General features: G+C 42.5%; 1 protein-coding gene across 4 annotated transcripts in view; it reads left to right on the forward strand.

Moving 5' to 3' along the window:
- LOC130368750 (stimulated by retinoic acid gene 6 protein-like) overlaps window positions 1-20642 on the forward strand; it is a 47471-nt gene extending 26829 nt beyond the window's left edge. For all 4 annotated transcript variants that reach the window (XM_056572904.1, XM_056572905.1, XM_056572901.1 and 1 more), the window contains 5 exons: window positions 183-300; window positions 4545-4664; window positions 6603-6766; window positions 13769-13888; window positions 20150-20642. In XM_056572904.1, coding sequence (XP_056428879.1) covers window positions 183-300; window positions 4545-4664; window positions 6603-6766; window positions 13769-13888; window positions 20150-20322 — 695 coding nt within the window. In that variant the 3' untranslated portion in view covers window positions 20323-20642. The remainder of the gene's footprint in view (window positions 1-182; window positions 301-4544; window positions 4665-6602; window positions 6767-13768; window positions 13889-20149) is intronic.
- The last annotated feature ends 213 nt before the right edge of the window (window positions 20643-20855 follow it).

The raw sequence follows: 20855 nt of genomic DNA on the forward strand, positions 1-20855 counted from the left end.
AGTTGTTTTTAGTTTTGTTTCCGTATTGTAATGTAAGTCATTACCCTAGTTACATATGCTGACATGCAGTAGAAATGTACACATACTAATAATATAATGATTTATTATTGAGGAATCCAATAGAAATATCTGTACGGAGCCCGCTGTGCACCTTTTAATGTCTCTTCTATGTCTTTCCCTAGGATACTTTCTACTGCACATCATGTTCTTCTTGATAAGTCTGATCATAACTTTCTGGTTTGTCGTCCCAATCAAAGAGGGGAAAGGAACGCTGGTTCTTCAGATCTTTGGTTATGCAGTGTAAGAATCCTGCTTTCCTATGGACCTTCCATACCAAAACCACCAGCTACCTCATAATAATCACCTATCCTAAGGCCATCAATATTATGAGCTCAAATGTCCCCTTTTTAACACTGGACTCACACACAGTATCTTATTCCGTTTTTAGCCAAAACAAGGAGTGGAACTAATACAGAGAAAACTATAATGGAAAGTTTAGCATTTTTTTTGTGTGTTTTTGGCCATGGTTTTGGGTTAAAATACTAACCAAAATACTAACCCAGATTTATCCATTTGTCTGAGGACAAAAACTATCTGGTTTTGCCCATAGCAACCAATCACAGCTCAGCTTTCATTTCTTAATGAGCTCTGGTAAAGTGAAAGCTGAGCTGTGATTGGTTGAGGTGTTTCTTTAAGGCTGGGTCCACACTACGTTTTGTCCCATACGGGAGCGCATACGGCAGGAGGGAGCTAAAACCTCGCGCTCCCGTATGTGACCGTATGCGCTCCCGTATGTCATTCACTTCAATGAGCCGACCGGAGTGAAACGTTCGGTCCGGTCGGCTCATTTTTGCGCCGTATGCGCTTTTACAACCGGACCTAAAACCGTGGTTGACCACAGTTTTAGGTCCGGTTGTAAAAGCGCATACGGCGCAAAAATGAGCCGACCGGACCGAACGTTTCACTCCGGTCGGCTCATTGAAGTGAATGACATACGGGAGCGCATACGGTCACATACGGGAGCGCGAGGTTTTAGCTCCCTCCTGCCGTATGCGCTCCCGTATGGGACAAAACGTAGTGTGGACCCAGCCTAAGACAGTTTGATAAATCTTGGTCAATGTGTATGAACCCGGCCTAAACAAACAATAACATTTTTTAGTTTTTTTAAAGAAAATATAGGATACACAGATGGGTAAATATAACTTTTAACCCCTTTCCACCCTAGGATGTATGCATACATCCAAGTTGCTAGCTAGTAAGCGCAACTGAACGTATGCATACATCCTAGCGATCTCTTTCACAGCGTGATGTGCTGCAGGAGATCGCCGGCAAGGCCACTCCGTCTATCACAGCCGGAGTCCTGCCGCAGCTGCTGAGATCGGGATTGCGCCAGTCTTTGCAGCTTTAAATCATAGGTCCCGATCACGGAATATATGGGGTTGACAGGAGGGGGCTCCCCCTGTCCACCAACGGCGATCCCGCAATGCGATCATGGGATTCCGTTGGCAGCAGGAGGCCAGCTGATGGCCTCCTGTCTGCCTAGTATGGCAGCCTGTGTGGTCCAGCCATAGGCTGGAACGCACAGGCTGTTATTCAGTGTGGTACTGACTGTTACACTGTGCTGCAGTACAGATGTACTGCAGCATAGTATAACCTGTAAAAAGTAAAAAATAAATGGCTTTTAAATAAATTAATAATGTGTAAAATAAATGCCTATTTCTCAATAAAACCCTATATTTTCACCTAAAAAATAAAAAACCTATACATAATAGGTATTGATTCGTCCTTAATGACAATAAAATGATAATGGTATTAAACCCGCACAGCGAACGATGTAAAAAAACAACAAAAGCACAACAACAACAAAAAAACGCAAATTTTGGTCCAAAATGTGGAATGTAAAAAGATTAAAAGGTATTAATTGCAAAAATGGCACTAATAAAAAGTACAGCTTGTCCCACAAAAAATAAGCCCTCACACAATGGTGTCAGAACATGACAACACAAAAAAGGGAAAAAAGGATTTTGTTGACAAAAGGAAAAAGAACCTAAAAATCTATATAAATTGGGTATCACCATAATCGTACCGATCCACAGAATAAAAATAACATACTTTTGACCATACAGTGAATGCCATAAAAAAAAAAAAAATAATAATTTAAGAAAAGCCAGAATATTTAAAATTTTTCAATATTTGGGAGTTTTCCACAAAAAATTCTGTATTATTTAAAGGAAAACGGTCACCCGTTCACCCGCACTATAACCCGATACACCGGGTTATAGTGTGGGCGAACAGGAGACCAATGCGGGGTCTCGGACTGCTATACCTACCTGCAGTCCGGCACCCCATTCCTCCAAAGGTCCCCCTTCTTCCAGCGCTCACTTGCCCACCGAGACGGGCCCGCCAGCTAGATTTAAATATTCATAAGCGCCGGTCATGTGAGTACTCAGTAGGCACGTGAATATTTAAATCTAGCCAGCAGGCCCACCTCTGTGTGCAAGTGAGTGCTTGAAGAAGGGGGACCTTTGGCGGAGCTGGACTGCAGGTGGGTACAGCAGTTCGAGACCCCACATCAGTCTCCTGTTCACCCGCACTATAACCCAGTGTATCGGGTTATAGTGCAGGTGAACAGGTGAGCGTTTTCCTTTAACAAAGATTTACCACTAATATAAATTACAATATGTCACGAAAAAATTATCTTAGAATCACGCCGCTTAGTAAAAGCATATAAGAGGTATTACCACCTAAAGAGACACAGGCCAGATTTGAAAAATTGGGCTTGGTCATTAACCCCTTAACGACAATGGACGTAAATGTACGTCATGGTGCCGTGGTACTTTAACGCACCTTGACGTACATTTACGCTCCGCCATGACCGCGAGCACTGGACCCGTAACCAGGGAACCACCGGTAATGGCGGATATCTGCGATCATGCGGATGTCCGCCACTAACCTCTCAGATGCCATGATCAATACAGATCACGGCATCTGCAGCAGTGCGTACTTTAAATGGATGATCGGATCATCCATAATGGCGGACAGAGGTCCCCTCACCTGCTTCTTTCCGTCTCCAGGGGTCTTCTGCGCTGGTATGAGATCGAGCAGACCAGAGCAGAAGATCACCGATAATACTGATCAGTGCTATGCCCTAGGCATAGCACTGAACAGTATTAGCAATCCAATGATTGCTATAAATAGAAAAGTAAAAACAATGTAAAAAATAAAAAGTTTAAAAATTAGAAAAATCTCCTCCCCAATAAAAACGTAAATCATCCGTTTTCCCATTTTACCTCCAAAAAAGCATTAAAAAATTATTAATAAACATATTTGGTATCACCGCATGCATAAAAGTCTGGACTATCAAAATATATTGATAATTATCCTGTAAAGGGAATGGAGTAAACGTAAATAATAAAGTCCAAAATTGCTGCATTTTTGTCACATTTTATTCCCAAAAAAATGAATAAAAGATGAATAAAAAGTAAAACCTAAGCAAAAGTGGTATTGATAAAAACTACAGATCACGGCGCAAAAAATTAGCTCTCATAACGCCCCATGTACGGAAAAATTTGAAAGTTATAGGTGGTCAAAATAGGGCAATTTCAAACATACTAATTTTGTTAAAAAAAAATTTTAAGTGATCAAATTTTAGAAAAGCATATATCATGGATATCATTTTAATCATATTGACCCACAAAATAAAGAAAATATGTCATTATTACTGTAAAGTGTACACCATGAAAACAAAACATTCTAAAATTTGCTAAATTGTGGTTTTCTTTTCAATTTTCCCACATAAATAATATTTTTTGGGTCGCGCCGTACATTTTATGGTAAAATAAGTGATGTCATTACAAAGTAAAATTGGTGACGCAAAAAACAAGCCCTCATATGGGTCTGTGGATAGAAATATAAAAGAGTTATGATTTTTAGAAGGCGAGGAGGAAAAAACAAAAATGCAAAAATAAAATCGGCTGTGTCCTTAAGGCCAAAATGGGCCTGGTCCTTAAGGTAAAAACAGGCAGCGAGATATGCCATGCGTATTGATCGGCAGGGGTCAGATTTATAGGTCGCGACATTGGCGTTATTAGTACCACGATCTAACCAGCTGAGCTAGACGCTCAGCTGGTTAGAGTGTGGTACTAATAATGCCAAAGTCGCAGGTCCGATCCCCGTACGGACCAATCCGTCTTCTCTAAATCCATATGCAGCATGCCCGATTTAGCAATTGGTGTGGGTCTCTGCATCCGGAGCCCCACTGCTAAAAACTTCTGACACTTTACTATAAAATCTCAGGCATTTAAAAAAATGTTATCGTTTAAATGTTTATATTCTGAGGATCATGATGCAATTTTCCGAACAACTTTAGCAGTCCAGGCAATAGTTTGAACCCTTCCCAGTAGTTACATGCTATTAGCCAGGATGAGGCTCCTCTTACATGATGCATTTAGCTTCCACAAGGGAAAACCAATTTTGCCTGGACTGCCTATGTAATGCTAATGTTCTTGAACTGTATTTATAGCTGTGTGTCATATGTCTTGCAGATTGGGAATGGTCATCATGATTGCGGTGATTGTTGCTCAGATCTTGGCAGCACAATTTATTTTCCTACAAGATAAAATCTCATCAAGTGATAAGAACAAGCCACTAGCTATCAATAACAGGTGATTTCTTTTAATAAACATATACAGCTTATGCCAATATTTCATTCAATGAGTTTATCTGTATGCACCTAGGATTTCTATCTCATGCCTTTCAAATAAATGACTTGATGCATGCTAGGGATTCCCCAATTCACATGATCATCTGGCTATCTAGCATTTCTGAATCTTAAAAATTATTATTATTATTTATTTTTTTTAAACATTATACAATGTATTTTATTTTATTCTTTTGATTTAAATGGGTTTTCTGGACAAAAACTTTTAATGGTCATCAGTAGTTGAGCAATACCAGAAATAAACAATGTACAGGAGCCATAAGCCTTGGCACCATACGTTGTTTTTACTGTTGGCGCTGAGTAACTGCAGAGAAGCTCCCATTGAAGTGAAGAGGATCTGCAATGCAATTACCCTGCACCAACACTCTGGTAAGCCATCAAAACAACCAATATACCTGAACACTGATTCCACAAGGGTCCAAGAAGCACTGTGATCATGTAAGGTTGCATTCACACTACGTTCCCTCCCTACGGCGGCCGAATCCAACTGGGAAATTTCAAAACCGGGAGCTCCCGTATCCCAGCCAGACCGGTGCCGAAACCCATTCACTTTAATGAGCCGTCCTGAGTCAGACAGTGACTGCGGTCGGCTCATTTTTGCCCTGTATCCGGTTTTGTGACCAGACTTAAAACCATGGTATACTACGGTTTCAAGTTTGGTCACAAAACCGGATACAGGGCAAAAATGAGCCGACCGCAGTCACTGTCTGACTCGGGATGGCTCATTAAAGTGAATGGGTTTCGGCACCAGTCCCGCTGGGATACGGGAGCTCCCGGTTTTGAAATTTCCCAGTCGGATCTGGCAGCCGTAGGGAGGGAACGTAGTGTGAATGCAACCTTACCCTTTCTGTACGTTTCTTACAGTATAACTTGTATACTGGTCCTGAATATGATCACATGTCAACCATCACATGAATGGTATGCTTATTTTGAATATGATCACATGTCAACCATTACAAGACTTGTATGCTGATTTTGATAGGTGTATATAAAATAAAGGTCTTTTACAATTGTACTATTGTTTAACAAAAACCCCCATTAGGGTTGAAACGTTGCACTGTAACACGGAGGAATGAAGAGTTTTTTCTATTATCACTGCCTAAGCATGTTCTTACTTTCTTCTTCTTTGGATACGGGACTGGAAAATTTTGCATTCATCTTTATTGCAAGTGTTTGGAAAGTGCTGCGGACTATGCTTTCTATGAAAACAACCCCTGTCTATCTACAGTATATTAGGGCTAGAGATGAGCGAACTTACAGTAAATTCGATTCGTCACGAACTTCTCGGCAGTTGATGACTTTTCCTGCATAAATTAGTTCAGCTTTCAGGTGCTCCTGTGGGCTGGAAAAGGTGGATACATTCCTAGGAGACTCTTTCTTAGGACTGTATCCACCTTTTCCAGCCCACCGGAGCACCGGAAAGCTGAACTAATTTATGCAGGAAAAGTCAGCAACCACCGAGCTGATAAGTTCGTGACGAATCGAATTTACTGTAAGTTCGCTCATCTCTAATTAGGGCACATGGATGTCACAGAGAAAGATCCCCTGTTCAGGCCCACTATATGAGGCAGAATGGAAAGCTTTCTTTCTGGCAGTCATTCATTGGAATTCTACTTTCCCCTGGGGAAATACCTGCCTGGATGTGGCTTTCCCTGGCAAAATCCACTGTTTCCAGTTTGAAGAGCTGGACCAGCCCTGCTGCATTCTGAAAGGTGTTGTCCCTAAAAATATATCCCATTTTAAACAAGATTCAACAGGGCACAAAAATGAAGCAGGCATTTTATTGCATCATATGATGGATAATCTGGGTTTATATTAATTACATTAAGACAGTTAAAATAATTTTGCTTGGTAGTTTTATACTTCATGCTTTTTTTTTTAGGAGAGGATTTCAGAATTTCAGCTACTTCTTCATGTTCTATTCTGCTATCCTTGGCTTTGGTGCATGTTTGGTCAGAGTCTTATTTAATGTACTCTTGGGAAGCTGGTTGCTCGCAAGGATTGACCGTCCACTTTTCCCGAAAGGTTATGAGGGTGCTGATATAGGTAAGTAACATAATCTATACATTGAATTAGCTCGGAACCAAGTTTTGTGACCCAAAAATGTACCCAAATTCCTTAAAGTATAGATTTTTCAGTTCAAATCAGAAGTGGCAGAAATCTAAGCTACATACACAGATATTCCCTGTGGATTTGAAGAGTATTTACTGTAGAATCGCTGAAGATTTTAGGTGTAGGTTATCATGCACAGGGGCTAACCAACTCCAGGCTGCCGAGCACAGAATCTGCACTGATTCTGTATCACAGAAATGATATGTCGCTGCTTTTGTTTCCATGAAGCGGATTTTAATCTGCATCAGAAAACAACTTTAGTACACTGTTTAAACTATGGAGAGGATTCCCATTGAAAACAATTGGAATTCACATGAATTTTATGCCGATTTTTATATATATATATATATATATATATATATATATATATCATTATTGTTTTAACGATTTTACAAAAATAAAACTTCAGCTGGGGCATTTCCTGGACTATTCAATAGACAAGTAATAAGTGGGCTAATAAACATCAGTACATTCATCCAGTCATTTGTATGAACCGCAGATAACAGTGAAGCGTATGAAACAGAAATAAGCATAAGGGTAACCATACCCAGGTAGTTAATCACAAGAAATATAAACATTCAACCCCCCCCCCTGTACAACAAAAATATAGGTACCACCTCGCATGGCTCCCTGGCGGCTAACTAGACTACTCACAAGAAGGACAATGCATACGGTAAAGAAGGAAGCAGTCAGAATGGTTCCCCCAGCATGTATGCAGATTCTGAAGCAAAATCTGCAGATTCCTCCTGAAAAAAATCCCTGTATGCACAAGTTCTAAGGGCATGTTCACAAGGTTAATAACCTCATGGTTTTTGGAGAAAAACCCGGGCCAATTTTCACATAAAAAAAAACTATGCAATCAACTTTGAAGTTGACTTCAATTGGAGACAGAAACCAAGCAGAAAAAAAGTGACATGTTGGCAGGGGTTAATTTAGCCGCTCTGCTGCCAGAAAGGTGCCCCTATATATACCTATATACAGTATGTGTATATACTGTATATATAGCAAACAGATGCGCAGTAGCACTCCAATCGGGGATTCAATAAGTGACTTTTGTTTCATCAGACAAGTGAGTGATGTTTGTCAAGGAATACAATGAACACAATAGCTAGTTGATCAGACATCTTATCCCCTATCCTTTGGATAGAGGATAAAATATTTTTGCCCGGAATACCCCTTTAATATAGCTTTCACCAGAGAACCCAGCAGAGTTCTGCTTCCTTTGACAAGCACTAATTATTCCTTTATAGAGCACACATTAATAGGGACACTAACACAAAGTTGTGTACTCACCGCCTTCGGTATTTTCAGGGCAGCATGTTTTATCTCCAGCAGACAGACTGGCCAGCATAATGACAGACATGTCCTGATCATCGGCCCCCCTTACAGTAATGAAAAGCAGCCCAGGATGTGTCAGTCAGCGGGAAAACCTGGCCTTGGTTTTCTTATCCCTGCCAAATGCTGTCCCTCTTCTGAGAGCAGGTTGCCCTGCCTGAGACCCCTTATACAAGTGGCTTCATGGCAGAAGTGGCCCCATGTACATATAAATAACTATATATAAGTCAATAACTTTATATATAATATATACACACACATACACACTAGCAGAGTACTCAGCGTTTTTCTGTCTTCCTACCTAAACCTTGTGGGAGAGAAAAAGCAGCAATGATGCTCTTGTCCTCATATCTCTTCCTCACATCCTGTCCCCCGCACTAACTATTCTTCACACCTGCTTGACGGACAGTCATCAGAATGTTTAAAAGTCCCGGGCAATCTCTGCAGCCTGAGAGTAACATGATCAGGAGATGTACCGGAAGTCTTATGGACTTGCATGGGAATTCAGAAAAAAAAAAAACACCCTTGCTTAAGGAGGTGGTTTACAGTTAATTTGTCAACTATATTTTTAGTTGACATATATATATATATATATATATATATATATATATATATATACAGTAGAATCTCCCAATGGCAGACACTCACTGGGAATAAAAAAAAAGTGCCCACTATTGAGAGATGTACCTTATTGTGAAAATGGCTAAAAATTCTTCCAAAATGACGGAATACTGTACTGTACTCACTCCAATTACCTATAAAACATTACCTATACCTATAAAACACTATAAAAAGCAATATTACAGTATAATTTCCCAGTGTTGTTTAATCTCCCCTTATCCCCCCCTGTGTATCATTCCACCCCCCCTTTTATACCCTGTACCATCTTATTCCCCTGTGCATTGTGCCAAATTATCCCCCTTACCTCCTGTGCCACATCCTTTCCCCTTGCCCTCCCCCCTCCCTGTGCCATTTCATTCCCCCTTCATTACCCTTTGTAAATTCATCACCCCCTCTTTATGAAGTGGCACAGGGGGATTAAGGGGGAATGAAATGGCACAGGGCGTGGTAAAGAGGGGGTGATGAATTTGCAAAGAGTGCTGTAAAGGGGGAATTAAATAGCACAGGGGGATCAAGAGGAAATCATGTGGCACAGGGGTAATAAAGGGGGGGAATGATTTGGCACAGGGGAGTAAAGTGGCACGGGTGGATCAGGCAAGAAGAGTGGGGTGTGAATAATGTGGCTGGCGGACATACAGAAGCAGCAGACCACTGTTTAAACATCTGTCTTCTGCTTCTGTGCTGGGGCTTCTGCAGGGGGTACAGCAAATGTATTGGCTGTACCCCCGGACAGCGGCCCTGTGTACAAGGTAGGGCCTGCACATAAGCCTGGTTGTCCCCTATTGGGGGTGCTTTGTCTCCTACAGGGAGTGTTTTGTCATCTATTGTGAGTTTTTTGTCCCCTATTGAGAGTGTTTTGTTCCCTATTGGGAATGTTTTGTCCCCTATTATCCCCTATTGGGTATGACCGCAACTGCTATTGGGAATGTCCCCTATTCGGAGGGTGCAAATACATTAAGTCTTATGGGTCTCTGCGGGGGAATTAAAAATGTCCACTATTGGGTGGTGTCCCCTATTGGGAGGTGTCCGCTAAGGGAAATTTCACTTGCATAACATGTATGCAAAGTTTCATCAAAATATCTCCAGCCATTTAGAAGTTATGCTAGAACATACATACACACATTCATTGAGTTTTAGAAAGATAGATAAATAGATAAACTAAACATCCTTTCTTTTCCTCGAACACTGCCGGCCTCTCTACCCTTCCCCTTCTCTTTGCTAGCTACTCTACTCCCATGCTGCCCCTCTTCTGGCACTAGGTGACTTTGCGTGAGGTTGCTTATGTAAATGGCCTCATGGCAGAAGCGCCCCTGCATATTGCTTCTTTTCCACACGGTTACACGCTGAAGCTCCTATCAGGGGTGTGGAAATTTAAAAAAAACTACTTGTCCAAGGGACTAAAGCGGAACACAATCTACTTGTCCCTCAAGAAAATCTACTTGTCCTGGTAGATGAAATAATTTCAACCAAAATAGTCTGATCCCCCCCACTAGACCACCAGGGATGGATATAAGATCCTTTAGACACTGCTGTCAAACCATTAGATCACCGCTGTCTAAGTTAATAGCGGCCACGGTGATCGCAGCATGCCAGGCTATTAGCGGCGGGAGAGCTGTAGCTCCTCTGACACCCGAGGGAAGCCCAGTAAAGTCTAGATGTAACTTTTTGATCACCTTATAAAAAATTTCTCATATGAAGTGATCAAAAAAGATTAATTCTGGACAATTTTTTTACATTTACACCGTTCACCGTACGGTTTAATAAACATTATATTTTAATAGTCTGGACATTTCCACATGTAGCGATACCACTTATGTTTATTTTTGTACATTATTTTTATTTAAAGAAAATTGGAAACTTTTATTAGGAAAGGGGCTTATTCACATATATACACACTTTTTAAAATATTTTAATCACTATTTTTCAGTCTCAATAGGGACTTATGTGTTACTGGGGGTGTTCTGTGTTCTTATGTGGTGCATTTTGTGTCAGAAAATGCTGGAAGTTGCATTTAGTTACTAGATAACTACGACTCCCAGCATGCCCTGATACAGCCTATGGTTGTGTGGATGTTGCAGCATGTTGCACTGTATAGTAGTACAGTTAAGGTTATTGTGTAACATGCTGGGAGTTGTAGTTTTGGTTCGGGTCAGCTGCAGAGCCATAGGATGTGTCAAGGAATACTGGGAATTGCAGTTAGTAACTACAACTCCCAGCATGCCCTGATACAGCCTATAGCTCTGCAGCTGACCCGAACCAAAACTACAACTCCCAGCATGCCCTGATGCAGCCTATAGCTCTGCAGCTGACCCGAACCAAAACTACAACTCCCAGCATGTTACACTTTATAGTTCTACAGTTTAGGTTATGGTGCAACATGCTGGGAGTTGTAGTTTTGGTTTGGGTGTGTTTGTGTGCATCCGTGGGACTATTGGTTGGCGGGTGAGTATGAAGGGGGCGGGATTCTGGGGGTGCAATTTAGGGCGGGTGCCACTAAAAATAAATACAATTAGATGGCACAACTGCCCTAATGCCCGACGTGACAGTCCGCTCCTATACAAAACATTCATAGTTACATAGTTACATAGTTACATAGTTAGTACGGTCGAAAAAAGACATATGTCCATCAAGTCCAACCAGGGAATTAAGGGGTAGGGGTGTGGCGCGATATTGGGGAAGGGATGAGATTTTATATTTCTTCATAAGCATTAATCTTATTTTGTTCCAGGAATGTATCTAATCCTGTTTTAAAGCTGTTAATTGTTCCTGCTGTGACCAGTTCCTGAGGTAGACTGTTCCATAAGTTCACAGTTCTCATGGTAAAGAAGGCGTGTCGCCCCTTGAGACTAAACTTTTTCTTCTCCAGACGGAGGGAGTGCCCCCTCGTCCTTTGGGGGGTTTAACCTGGAACAGTTTTTCTCCATATTTTTTGTATGGGCCATTAATATACTTATATACGTTTATCATATCCCCCCTCAAACGTCTCTTCTCAAGACTAAACAATTGTAACTCCTTTAATCGCTCCTCATAGCTAAGATGTTCCATTCCCCATATTAGTTTAGTCGCGCGTCTCTGCACCCTTTCACCAGCCACTGCACCCTTTCACCAGCCACTGCCCCATATCATACATATACACACCCCCCCGCCACTGCCCCCCCCCCACATCATACATTACATACACACATACACTCACACCAGACATATACACACCATACATATGCAGACATCATACATACAGCAGCCACTGCCACCATATCATACATACACCTCCCCCGCCACTGCCCCCCCCACATCATACATTACATACACACATACATATGCACACATCATACATACACCCGCCGCTGCCCCCCCACACATCATACATTACATACATACACACATCACACTTAGACATCATACACACATTATACATTACATACACATCACACAGACAGACATCATACATTACATACACATCACACACAGAGACATCATACACACATCATACATTACATACACATCACACACAGACAGACATCATACACACATCATACATTACATACACATCACACACAGAGACATCATACACACATCATACATTACATACACATCACACACAGAGACATCATACACACATCATACATTACATACACATCACACATAGACAGACATCATACACACATCATACATTACATACACATCACACATAGACAGACATCATACACACATTATACATTACATACACATCACACAGACATCATACACACATCATACATTGCAAACACATCACACATAGACAGACATCATACACACATCACACATACACTCACACCATACATATCCACCAGTGTTTCCCAACCAGGGTGCCTCCAGCTGTTGCAAAACTATAACTCCCAGCATGCCTAGGGCATGCTGGGAGTTGTAGTTTTGCAACAGCTGGAGGCACCCTGGTTGGGAAACACTGATATACACCATACATATGCACACATCATACATACACCTGCCGCTGCCCCCCCATCATACATTACATACACACATTACACATACACTCACACCCTACATATACAACCACCCTTCCTGCCGCCGCCTGCATTCTCGGTCTCCTCACCTGAGCCGGCCATCAGAGCTGTAGTCACCGCCGGTGTGAGGTGAGATTTCCGTCCTCCCCCTCACCCCCCTGCTCTATGTTTTCCCCGTGCAATCAAGCAACCTCCCCGTGGTGGATTAGGTCCTGGTGAGACAGAGCAGGGGGAGGGGGAGGGATAGAGATGTGTGCGGGGGATGGAGCTGTGTACAGAGCTGTGCTTGTCCTTTCTCTCCCCCTGCTGTGTCTTCTGAGCTGCGTCCTCCATCCTCCGGGAGGGGAGATAAGGGGGCTCTGCGGTCAGATGGAGGCCGCCGCCCCCTCCATACACTCTGAGCGCCGGTGTGAGGTGTAGACTTCCATCGGCTCCTGCGCCTCACTCCGGCATTAAAGAAAAATAAGGGGGAAGTCGGTCTGTCCCTGCTTGCCCAATACAGGGCTAAATCTATAAACAATTCACCTGCCCGGCGCCCAAAACTACTTGTCCCGGGCGTCGGGCGATAGGATTTCCACATCCCTGTCCCATTGAGATATGCACACACACTTTCTTCGTACGCCTCAGCAAAATATTTACCAAAACTGCTTTACTTAACATAATCCAGCTGGTGTAAAATATGTACAATATAATTAAGTATACATATAATGAGGGAGATTTAACAAACTTGTTGAAAGCAGCAGTGATGCAGTTGCCCATCTCAACCAATCAGATACCAAAAAAATTGCTGCAATAGGCAACTGCTCCATTGTTCCTTTCAATAAGGTTTGATAAATCCCCCCCCCCCCCCAAAAAAAAAACATATAGAATTTAAGGATTAAGTAAAGAGTAAAGTATGTGCTGATTGTCACAACTGAAATGCATATAATTTATATACAAAGGGTGATTGTGGTTATATATAGTTTGTTCTCTTTTTTAGGATACAGCACATGGACTGGCATGCTTCAAGTAGACCTGTATCATACTCATCCGATTGTTCTGTCCTTCTGTCACATACTCACACAGGGCGTCAAGTCGAGAAAACATCACACAGGTCCAGGTAGTATACTTTATTAACGGTATTACTAATTTATAATATGTAAAATTCATGGCAACTATTTTGATCAGTAAATAAGGATGGCTCTGTGCCGAAGGCCTAAGGATACTGCAGTTTTTATAGTGTTGCAGTTATTACTTGAGAAAGGATTTCAGCTCACCCCCATGGCACCATCATGGAATTATTAAAGGGGTATTGTGACTCATATTTACTATCACATTAGGGCCACAGGACGTTATATTAAATGGAGAGGCAAATCTAGCATTCTAGTGATATCGGGGGTGCCCCTGTAGAATAATACCTCCCAATTTGACTCTTATTACCTATCCTGTGGATAAGGAATAAGTAAATATCATGTTGTGGTGTGATGGTGTGCATTTTCACTAGTTTAGTCATTACTGTCCTCTTTACGACCAGAGAATTTTGGTACTTAATGACCAGACACTTTTCCGTCATTCTTTATGCTTGGTATTTTAATGGCTCTTTTTTATTCGTTGGGTTAGAAACATAGAATCTTACAATTTGTTTGCTCCATATGGCTGTTGTTTAATACCTTTTAGTAAAATAATAGTTTTTTAAGTTTTATTTGGGGTAAATTACAAAAATGTTTTTCTTCAGTTATTCTTCTTTATGCATTAAATGTAAATATGTTTGCTAAAATAAAATGTTAGAATGTGTTTTTAATATGTATAGGCATGGGAGGTGGGAGGATGGATGGATAGATAGCATCTGGCTATGATGTGATCACATTACATTGCTTTTAAGGACTCAGGGGGGTATTTGTGAAGCACTTTACCCTTGTTTTTTTGGGTTAATTTGTCGCAGTGCGTTTTTTGGGCCTTTTGTTGCACCTTTTCATTTATGCACATTCCTTTCCTTGGTCGCAGTATGTGTGTTTTCAGAAGGGTATTTGCAGTGGTCAGGGATATATGAAAATGCGACTTTTTAAAAAGGTGCAAAATTTGGCGCAAACCCTTTAACCCCTTAAGGGCCAGGCCCTTATGCTGAGAAAATTGAAAAGAAAACCGCAATTTAGCAAATTTTGGAAGGTTTTGTTTTCACGCTGTACACTTTACGGTAAAATGACTGGTTTCCTTTATTTGGGGGTCAATATGATTAAAATGATACCCATATGATATGCTCTTCTATAACTGTACCGCTTAAAAAAAATCTCAGACTATTTTAACAAATAGTATGTTTGAAATTGCCCTATTTTGACCACCTATAACTTTCTAATTTTTCCATATACAGGGCAGTATTGTGGCTATTTTTTTGCGCCGTGATCTGTATTTTTTATCAGTACCACTTTTCTTTGGTTTTACTTTTTATAAACTTTTTCTAAATTTTTTGGGGAATAAAATGTGACAAAAAAGCAGCAATTTTGGACTTTTTAATTTTTTACATTTACGCCGTTCACCGTACGGGATAATTAACAATATATTTTGATAGTTCCGACTTTTATGCACGTGGCTTTTTTTGGGGGTAAAATGGGAAAAGCAGATGATTTACATTTTTATTGGGGGAGGGGATTTTTTACTTTTTAAAACTTTTTATATTTTTTTACTTTTTTTTATACTTTAATAGTCCCCATAGGGGACTATTGATAGCAATCATTAGATTGCTAATACTGTTCAGTGCTATGCTAAGCAGATCGGTGATCTTCTGCTCTGGCCTGCTTCATCTCAGACCAGAGCAGAAGACCCCTGGAGATGGACGGAGGCAGGTGAGGGGACCTCTGTCCACCATTATGGAGGGATCTGATCCCCGTGGCAGCACTGCGGGCAATCCGATCATCCATTTAAAGTACCGCACTGCTGCAGATGCCGTGATCTGTATTGATCACGTCATCAGAGGGGTTAATGGCGGGCATCCGCACGATCCCAGTTGTCCACCATTACTGGTGGGCAGGGCCGTTTGAAGGAATTTGGGGGCCCCAAGCAAAATAGACATGGAGGCCCCCCCACCTTACGCACGCAAAGCCTACAGGAACCACAGCATAGCCATACAGTTTAAGTTCACACACACTTTATATAAATAATAAAGAAGGTTTACAGTGCAATTTTCATGCACATTAAATGCGACAGCAGTATTTGCACTGTGCAGATACTGCTGTTGCATTTAATGTGCATGGAATTTGAACATTTTGAACAAATGAACATTTGCAAAAAACACCACTGTACCATACAAATTGTATGGTACAGTGGTGTTTTTTGCAAATGTTTAATGTATATTGGATACAATCCAATATACAGTGGTCCCTCAAGTTACAATATTAATTGGTTCCAGGACGACCATTGTATGTTGAAGCCATTGTATGTTGGGACCAGAACTCTATGGAAACCTGATAATTGGTTTTGAAGCCCCAAAATGTCATCCGAAGTAGGAAAAGGTGAGGATTAAAGAAAAATAAGTAGATAACTAATACAGAGAAAGCAAATCCTTACATATAAAAGTAATAAAGATCTGCTGGGAGCTGTAAATCACTGTCTATTTCAGTGTTTCCCAACCAGAGTGCCTCTAGCTGTTGCAAAACTACAACTCCCAGCATGACTGGACAGCCAAAGGCAGTCCAGGCATGCTGGGAGTTGGAGGTTTGCAACAGCTGGAGGGACCCTGGTTTGGACAGACTGGTCTATATAGAGGACAGGAGCTTCTTCAGGGTCCTGTACAGTACACACGAAATGTAGCCGCCCTCACCTGGTGACCAAAAGAAGCAGCTAACCCTGGCACAGGTAGAGTGCAGAACATGTAATACCTCCCTGTACTGTAGGGGGCGCTACCAGACACCAGTCAGTGCATACACTTCAGTAATACAGGTAAAGCGTACAGAACATGTAATACCTCCCTGTATTGTAGGGGGCGCTACCAGACAGCCAGTCAGTGCATACGGTATGGGGGGCACTACCTGCCTACTGGGGGGGGGGTTAATCTGGGGGTAGTACATGCCTGCTGGGGGAGGGGGTTAATCTAGGGGTACTACCTTCCTACTGGGGGTGAGGGGGTTAATCTGGGGGTACTACCTGCCCCCCAGTAGGAAGGTTGTACCCCCAGATTAACCCCCCCCCCCCTTGTAGACAGGCAGTACCCCCTAGATTAACCCCCCCTCCCTTGTAGGAAGGTAGTACCCCAAGATTAACCCCCTCCCTCCCTTGTAGGAAGGCAGTACCCCCCCAGATTAAACCCCCCCTCCCTTGTAGGAAGGTAATACCCCCCAGATTAACCCCCCCTCCCTTGTAGGAAAGTAGTACCCCGCAGATCAACCCCCCCTCCCTTGTAGGAAGGTAGTACCCCCCAGATTACCCCCCCCCCTTGTGTACCCCCCAGATTACCCCCCCTTGTGGGAAGGTAGTACCCCCCAAGATTACCCCCCCCCTTGTAGGAAGGTAGTACCCCCCAGATTAACCCCCCCCCCCTCCCTTGTAGGAAGGTAGTACCCCCCAGATTACCCCCCTCCCTTGTGTACCCCCCAGATTACCCCCCCTTGTGGGAAGGTAGTACCCCCCAAGATTACCCCCCCCCCCTTGTAGTAAGGTAGTACCCCCCAGATTACCCCCCCTCCCTAGTGTACCCCCCAGATTACCCCCCCCCTTGTGTACCCCGCAGATTAACCCCCCCCCCCCTCCCTTGTAGGAAGGTAGTAACCCGCAGATTACCCCCCCATCCCTTGTAGGAAGGTAGTACCCCCCAGATTAACCCCCTCCTTTGTAGGAAGGTAGTACCCCCCAGATTAACCCACTCCCTTGTAGGAAGGTAGTACCCCCCCCCCCTCCCTTGTAGAAAGGTAGTACCCCCCAGATTAACCCCCCTCCCTTGGAGGAAGTTAGTACCCCGTAGATTAACCCTCTCCCTTGTAGGAAGGTAGTACCCCCCCCTCCCTTGTAGGAAGGTAGTACCCCCCAGATTAACCCCCCCCCCCTGTAGGAAGGTAGTACGTCGGTACCCCAGATTAACCCCCTCCCCTCCTCCCCCCAGACCCAATAGGCACATAGTTTAGAACTTGAAATAACATTGCTTTTACTCACTGTCACTATCGCAGCACTAAACGCCGCGAGCGGTAATCCTGTGACGAGGCTGTGAGTTCGCGCACCACGCACCATCACGTGACACGTCACGCTCTAGGGCCGGCGTAAGGACGCCGGCCCTTGAATTATGGGACTCAGCGGGGTGACGTCATGATGGTGACGCGCGAAATTACGCATCCTGGACTGACTGAGTGAAGGTGAGTCGGAGCGGGGCACAAAAAGGAGCCGGAGGCAGGGACTTCAGTCTCTGCTTCCCGCTCCAGGCAGGATCTCGCACTGCTGGCCCGGCAGGCCGACAGGGCGAGCTGCCTGCAGAACAGTATAGCGCAGGAGGACAGGCAGAGACCGGCTCTGCTCGGGGGCCCCGGGCCAGCTCGGGGCCCCAAGCAGTTGCTTGGTTTGCCTGTCCTCTTGCGACGGGCCTGCTGGTGGGTCCCTGGCTGCTTATAGCAGCCGGAACCTGCCGCACATGACCGTGGACCCGTGCTCGCGGTCATGGCGGAGGCGTAAATGTACGTCATGGTGCGTTACGTACCACGGCACCATGACGTACATTTTCATCCATTGTCGTTAGGGGGTTAAAAAGGCGCCAATCACCTCCATAAAAAAGTGGCAGCATAGAAAACACACATTACAAAAATTAATTGAAATTACTCATTAATATAAGCAGACCACCTTGTTATTGAAATATATACACATTTTTTTTTTTTTTAAACATTTTTCAATATGGTTAGGATGGACACGTTTAAAGGTCTGGATGTTTGAGTTAAACAAATTTGAGTTAAAGTCTGGTGCAGTGTTAAATTAAAACTCCACCCATGAAAAAAAGGAATAAAAAAACACATACCACAGCCATTTTTTCGTAAACTCCCCCTCAGTTCTTACTTAGAACTATGTATGCTACAAGAAGAAAGCAGCAGTTCTAAACCACCCATGATCTCCTCAGGATCTCCTCCTCTTTGACAGCCAGGAACACAACCTGCTAGGCTGCATGAACAAGAGCTTTAAACTATGCTTTGCTGTTTATTTCCAATGGCTAGAGTTTAATGCAAAATCGGTCAGCTTTATTTGCAGCTAAGAGTTGCAGACACCATTGCCTGGTGGTGGATGCCAAATATATATAAAATTACCTTTTAATTTCTCAGCCAAGTATCAACGAGGCTGTGCTCAACTATTTAGATACCACAGCGTGGCACAGGTCCTCAGTTGGCCCCACCTCCCAGCCCCTGTACACCAGACAAATATGGACTGGGAGGCAAGGGCAAGTGAAGATGCGTGCCAGGTTATGGCGAACTAGGTTTGGAAACCCCCATTAGCTTCAGAACTGCTAACCGCTCTCCAACAGTGTCTGCAGTGTCAGCAAATACAGCTGAGAGATTTTGTTTACACTTACACAGGACTAGTCACCATACTTATTTGTGATGACTTATTTTCACTACTTCAGTTTTGTTTTAGCCACTATCAGTAATGTATTCTAAACACAAACAAATTAAATGAAAACATTTATACATCTCTATCATTAATTCAATCCTGATGTGAAGTGTGAATGAGGCCTCAGATTAAGGGCTTGTTCACACAAGCGATTTCTTTTCAAACTGAAAAGGGGTGGTGTCTCTGTGCGCTACCCGCAGCAGGTTTCCCTAGCGGAATCTCCGCTGTTGAAAATCCACCGAAGACCCTATTGATTTCAATGGGGTCTGCAGCAGATTTTCAACAACAAAGATTCCCCTGGTGAAAATCTGCTGTGGGTAGCTCCACTGGGAGTTTGAAAAGAAATTCACTTGTGTGAAGAAACCCTAAAGTGGAGTAAAGCATACCTTCAGCTAAAAATGTGACATAGATATCTGCACTATATCATTTGTACTTGTATGGTTTTTCCAAAAAAACAATTTCTTTGACCTCCCAGAAAAACTTTTAATTGGTCAGGGTCCCTCCCTCTCTAAAACAAGCATGGAGCTGGGCCCAGCTAAGCACTTCATCAATGGCGCATGTCTCCTGAAGCGAGATGGAATAGGCAGCGAACCAGGGAGTAAAGCGATCAGCTCTGCCCTTCTCCCTGCTTGTTTTCAAGATCAATGGAGGTTTGAACATTCAGATCCAGACAGATCAACATTTTAAACAGGTCTCTGTGACATGACAAAAGTTTTTGAAAAAGTTTTTTGAACTCTTCGGTCTTATATACTACTCTAATAAACTACTTCTACTTTGTTTAGAAAAAGTTTTATAAAATGTTTTCTTTCAGATGTGCTACAGGACTGCGGGAACAAACAGAGAAGGGCCAAATGGCACTTAGCATATACTCTGATCAAGAACCCTACATTGATACTATACAGGAAGTCAAATGTCTGCCATTCAAGGTCCTACCCTCTAAGTAAAGATGTTTTGCATCAATTACTGATCAACACTTTACAGTAGGAAATATGGAGACAGCAACCTCAACAGACACTGCTCAGCTCCTTTAAATAAATGATATAAGATAAAAGGATAGACATGGTGGAGGACTGTCCATCCTAAGGGAATGTCCTAATATGAAATCTGTATAGGTGAATCCTATAATAGAAAGATGCATAGCAAACATTTTTATTACTAAAGAAACTATGAATGTTCTGAAGTATTATATTTTGTTCAGTTTTTTTCTCTCTTTTTGTAGTGCCTTCTATTGTACTGGTGTCAAAGATGTTATGTTTGTTACTTATGTATGAACATTTTGTTTAAAATTAAAAGAATATATTAAAAAGTTACACTTAATTGTCTTAAGTTACACTCAAATTGTCTTACATCGTCCTATGGTAGACTATTTCACTGGTCAGCGGTTGATTTTCTCACTCCATGTCATAAACGCTTCATGACTAAAGTTACTGAATTAATGAAACATTGCATCCCATCCACATTTGCATATGATAATGATATTATATACTGTCAGACCAAGAATGCCCAGGGGGCAATGA

This window comes from Hyla sarda, chromosome 4 (genome assembly GCF_029499605.1).
Source record: "Hyla sarda isolate aHylSar1 chromosome 4, aHylSar1.hap1, whole genome shotgun sequence".
Classification (NCBI taxonomy): Eukaryota; Metazoa; Chordata; class Amphibia; order Anura; family Hylidae; genus Hyla; species Hyla sarda.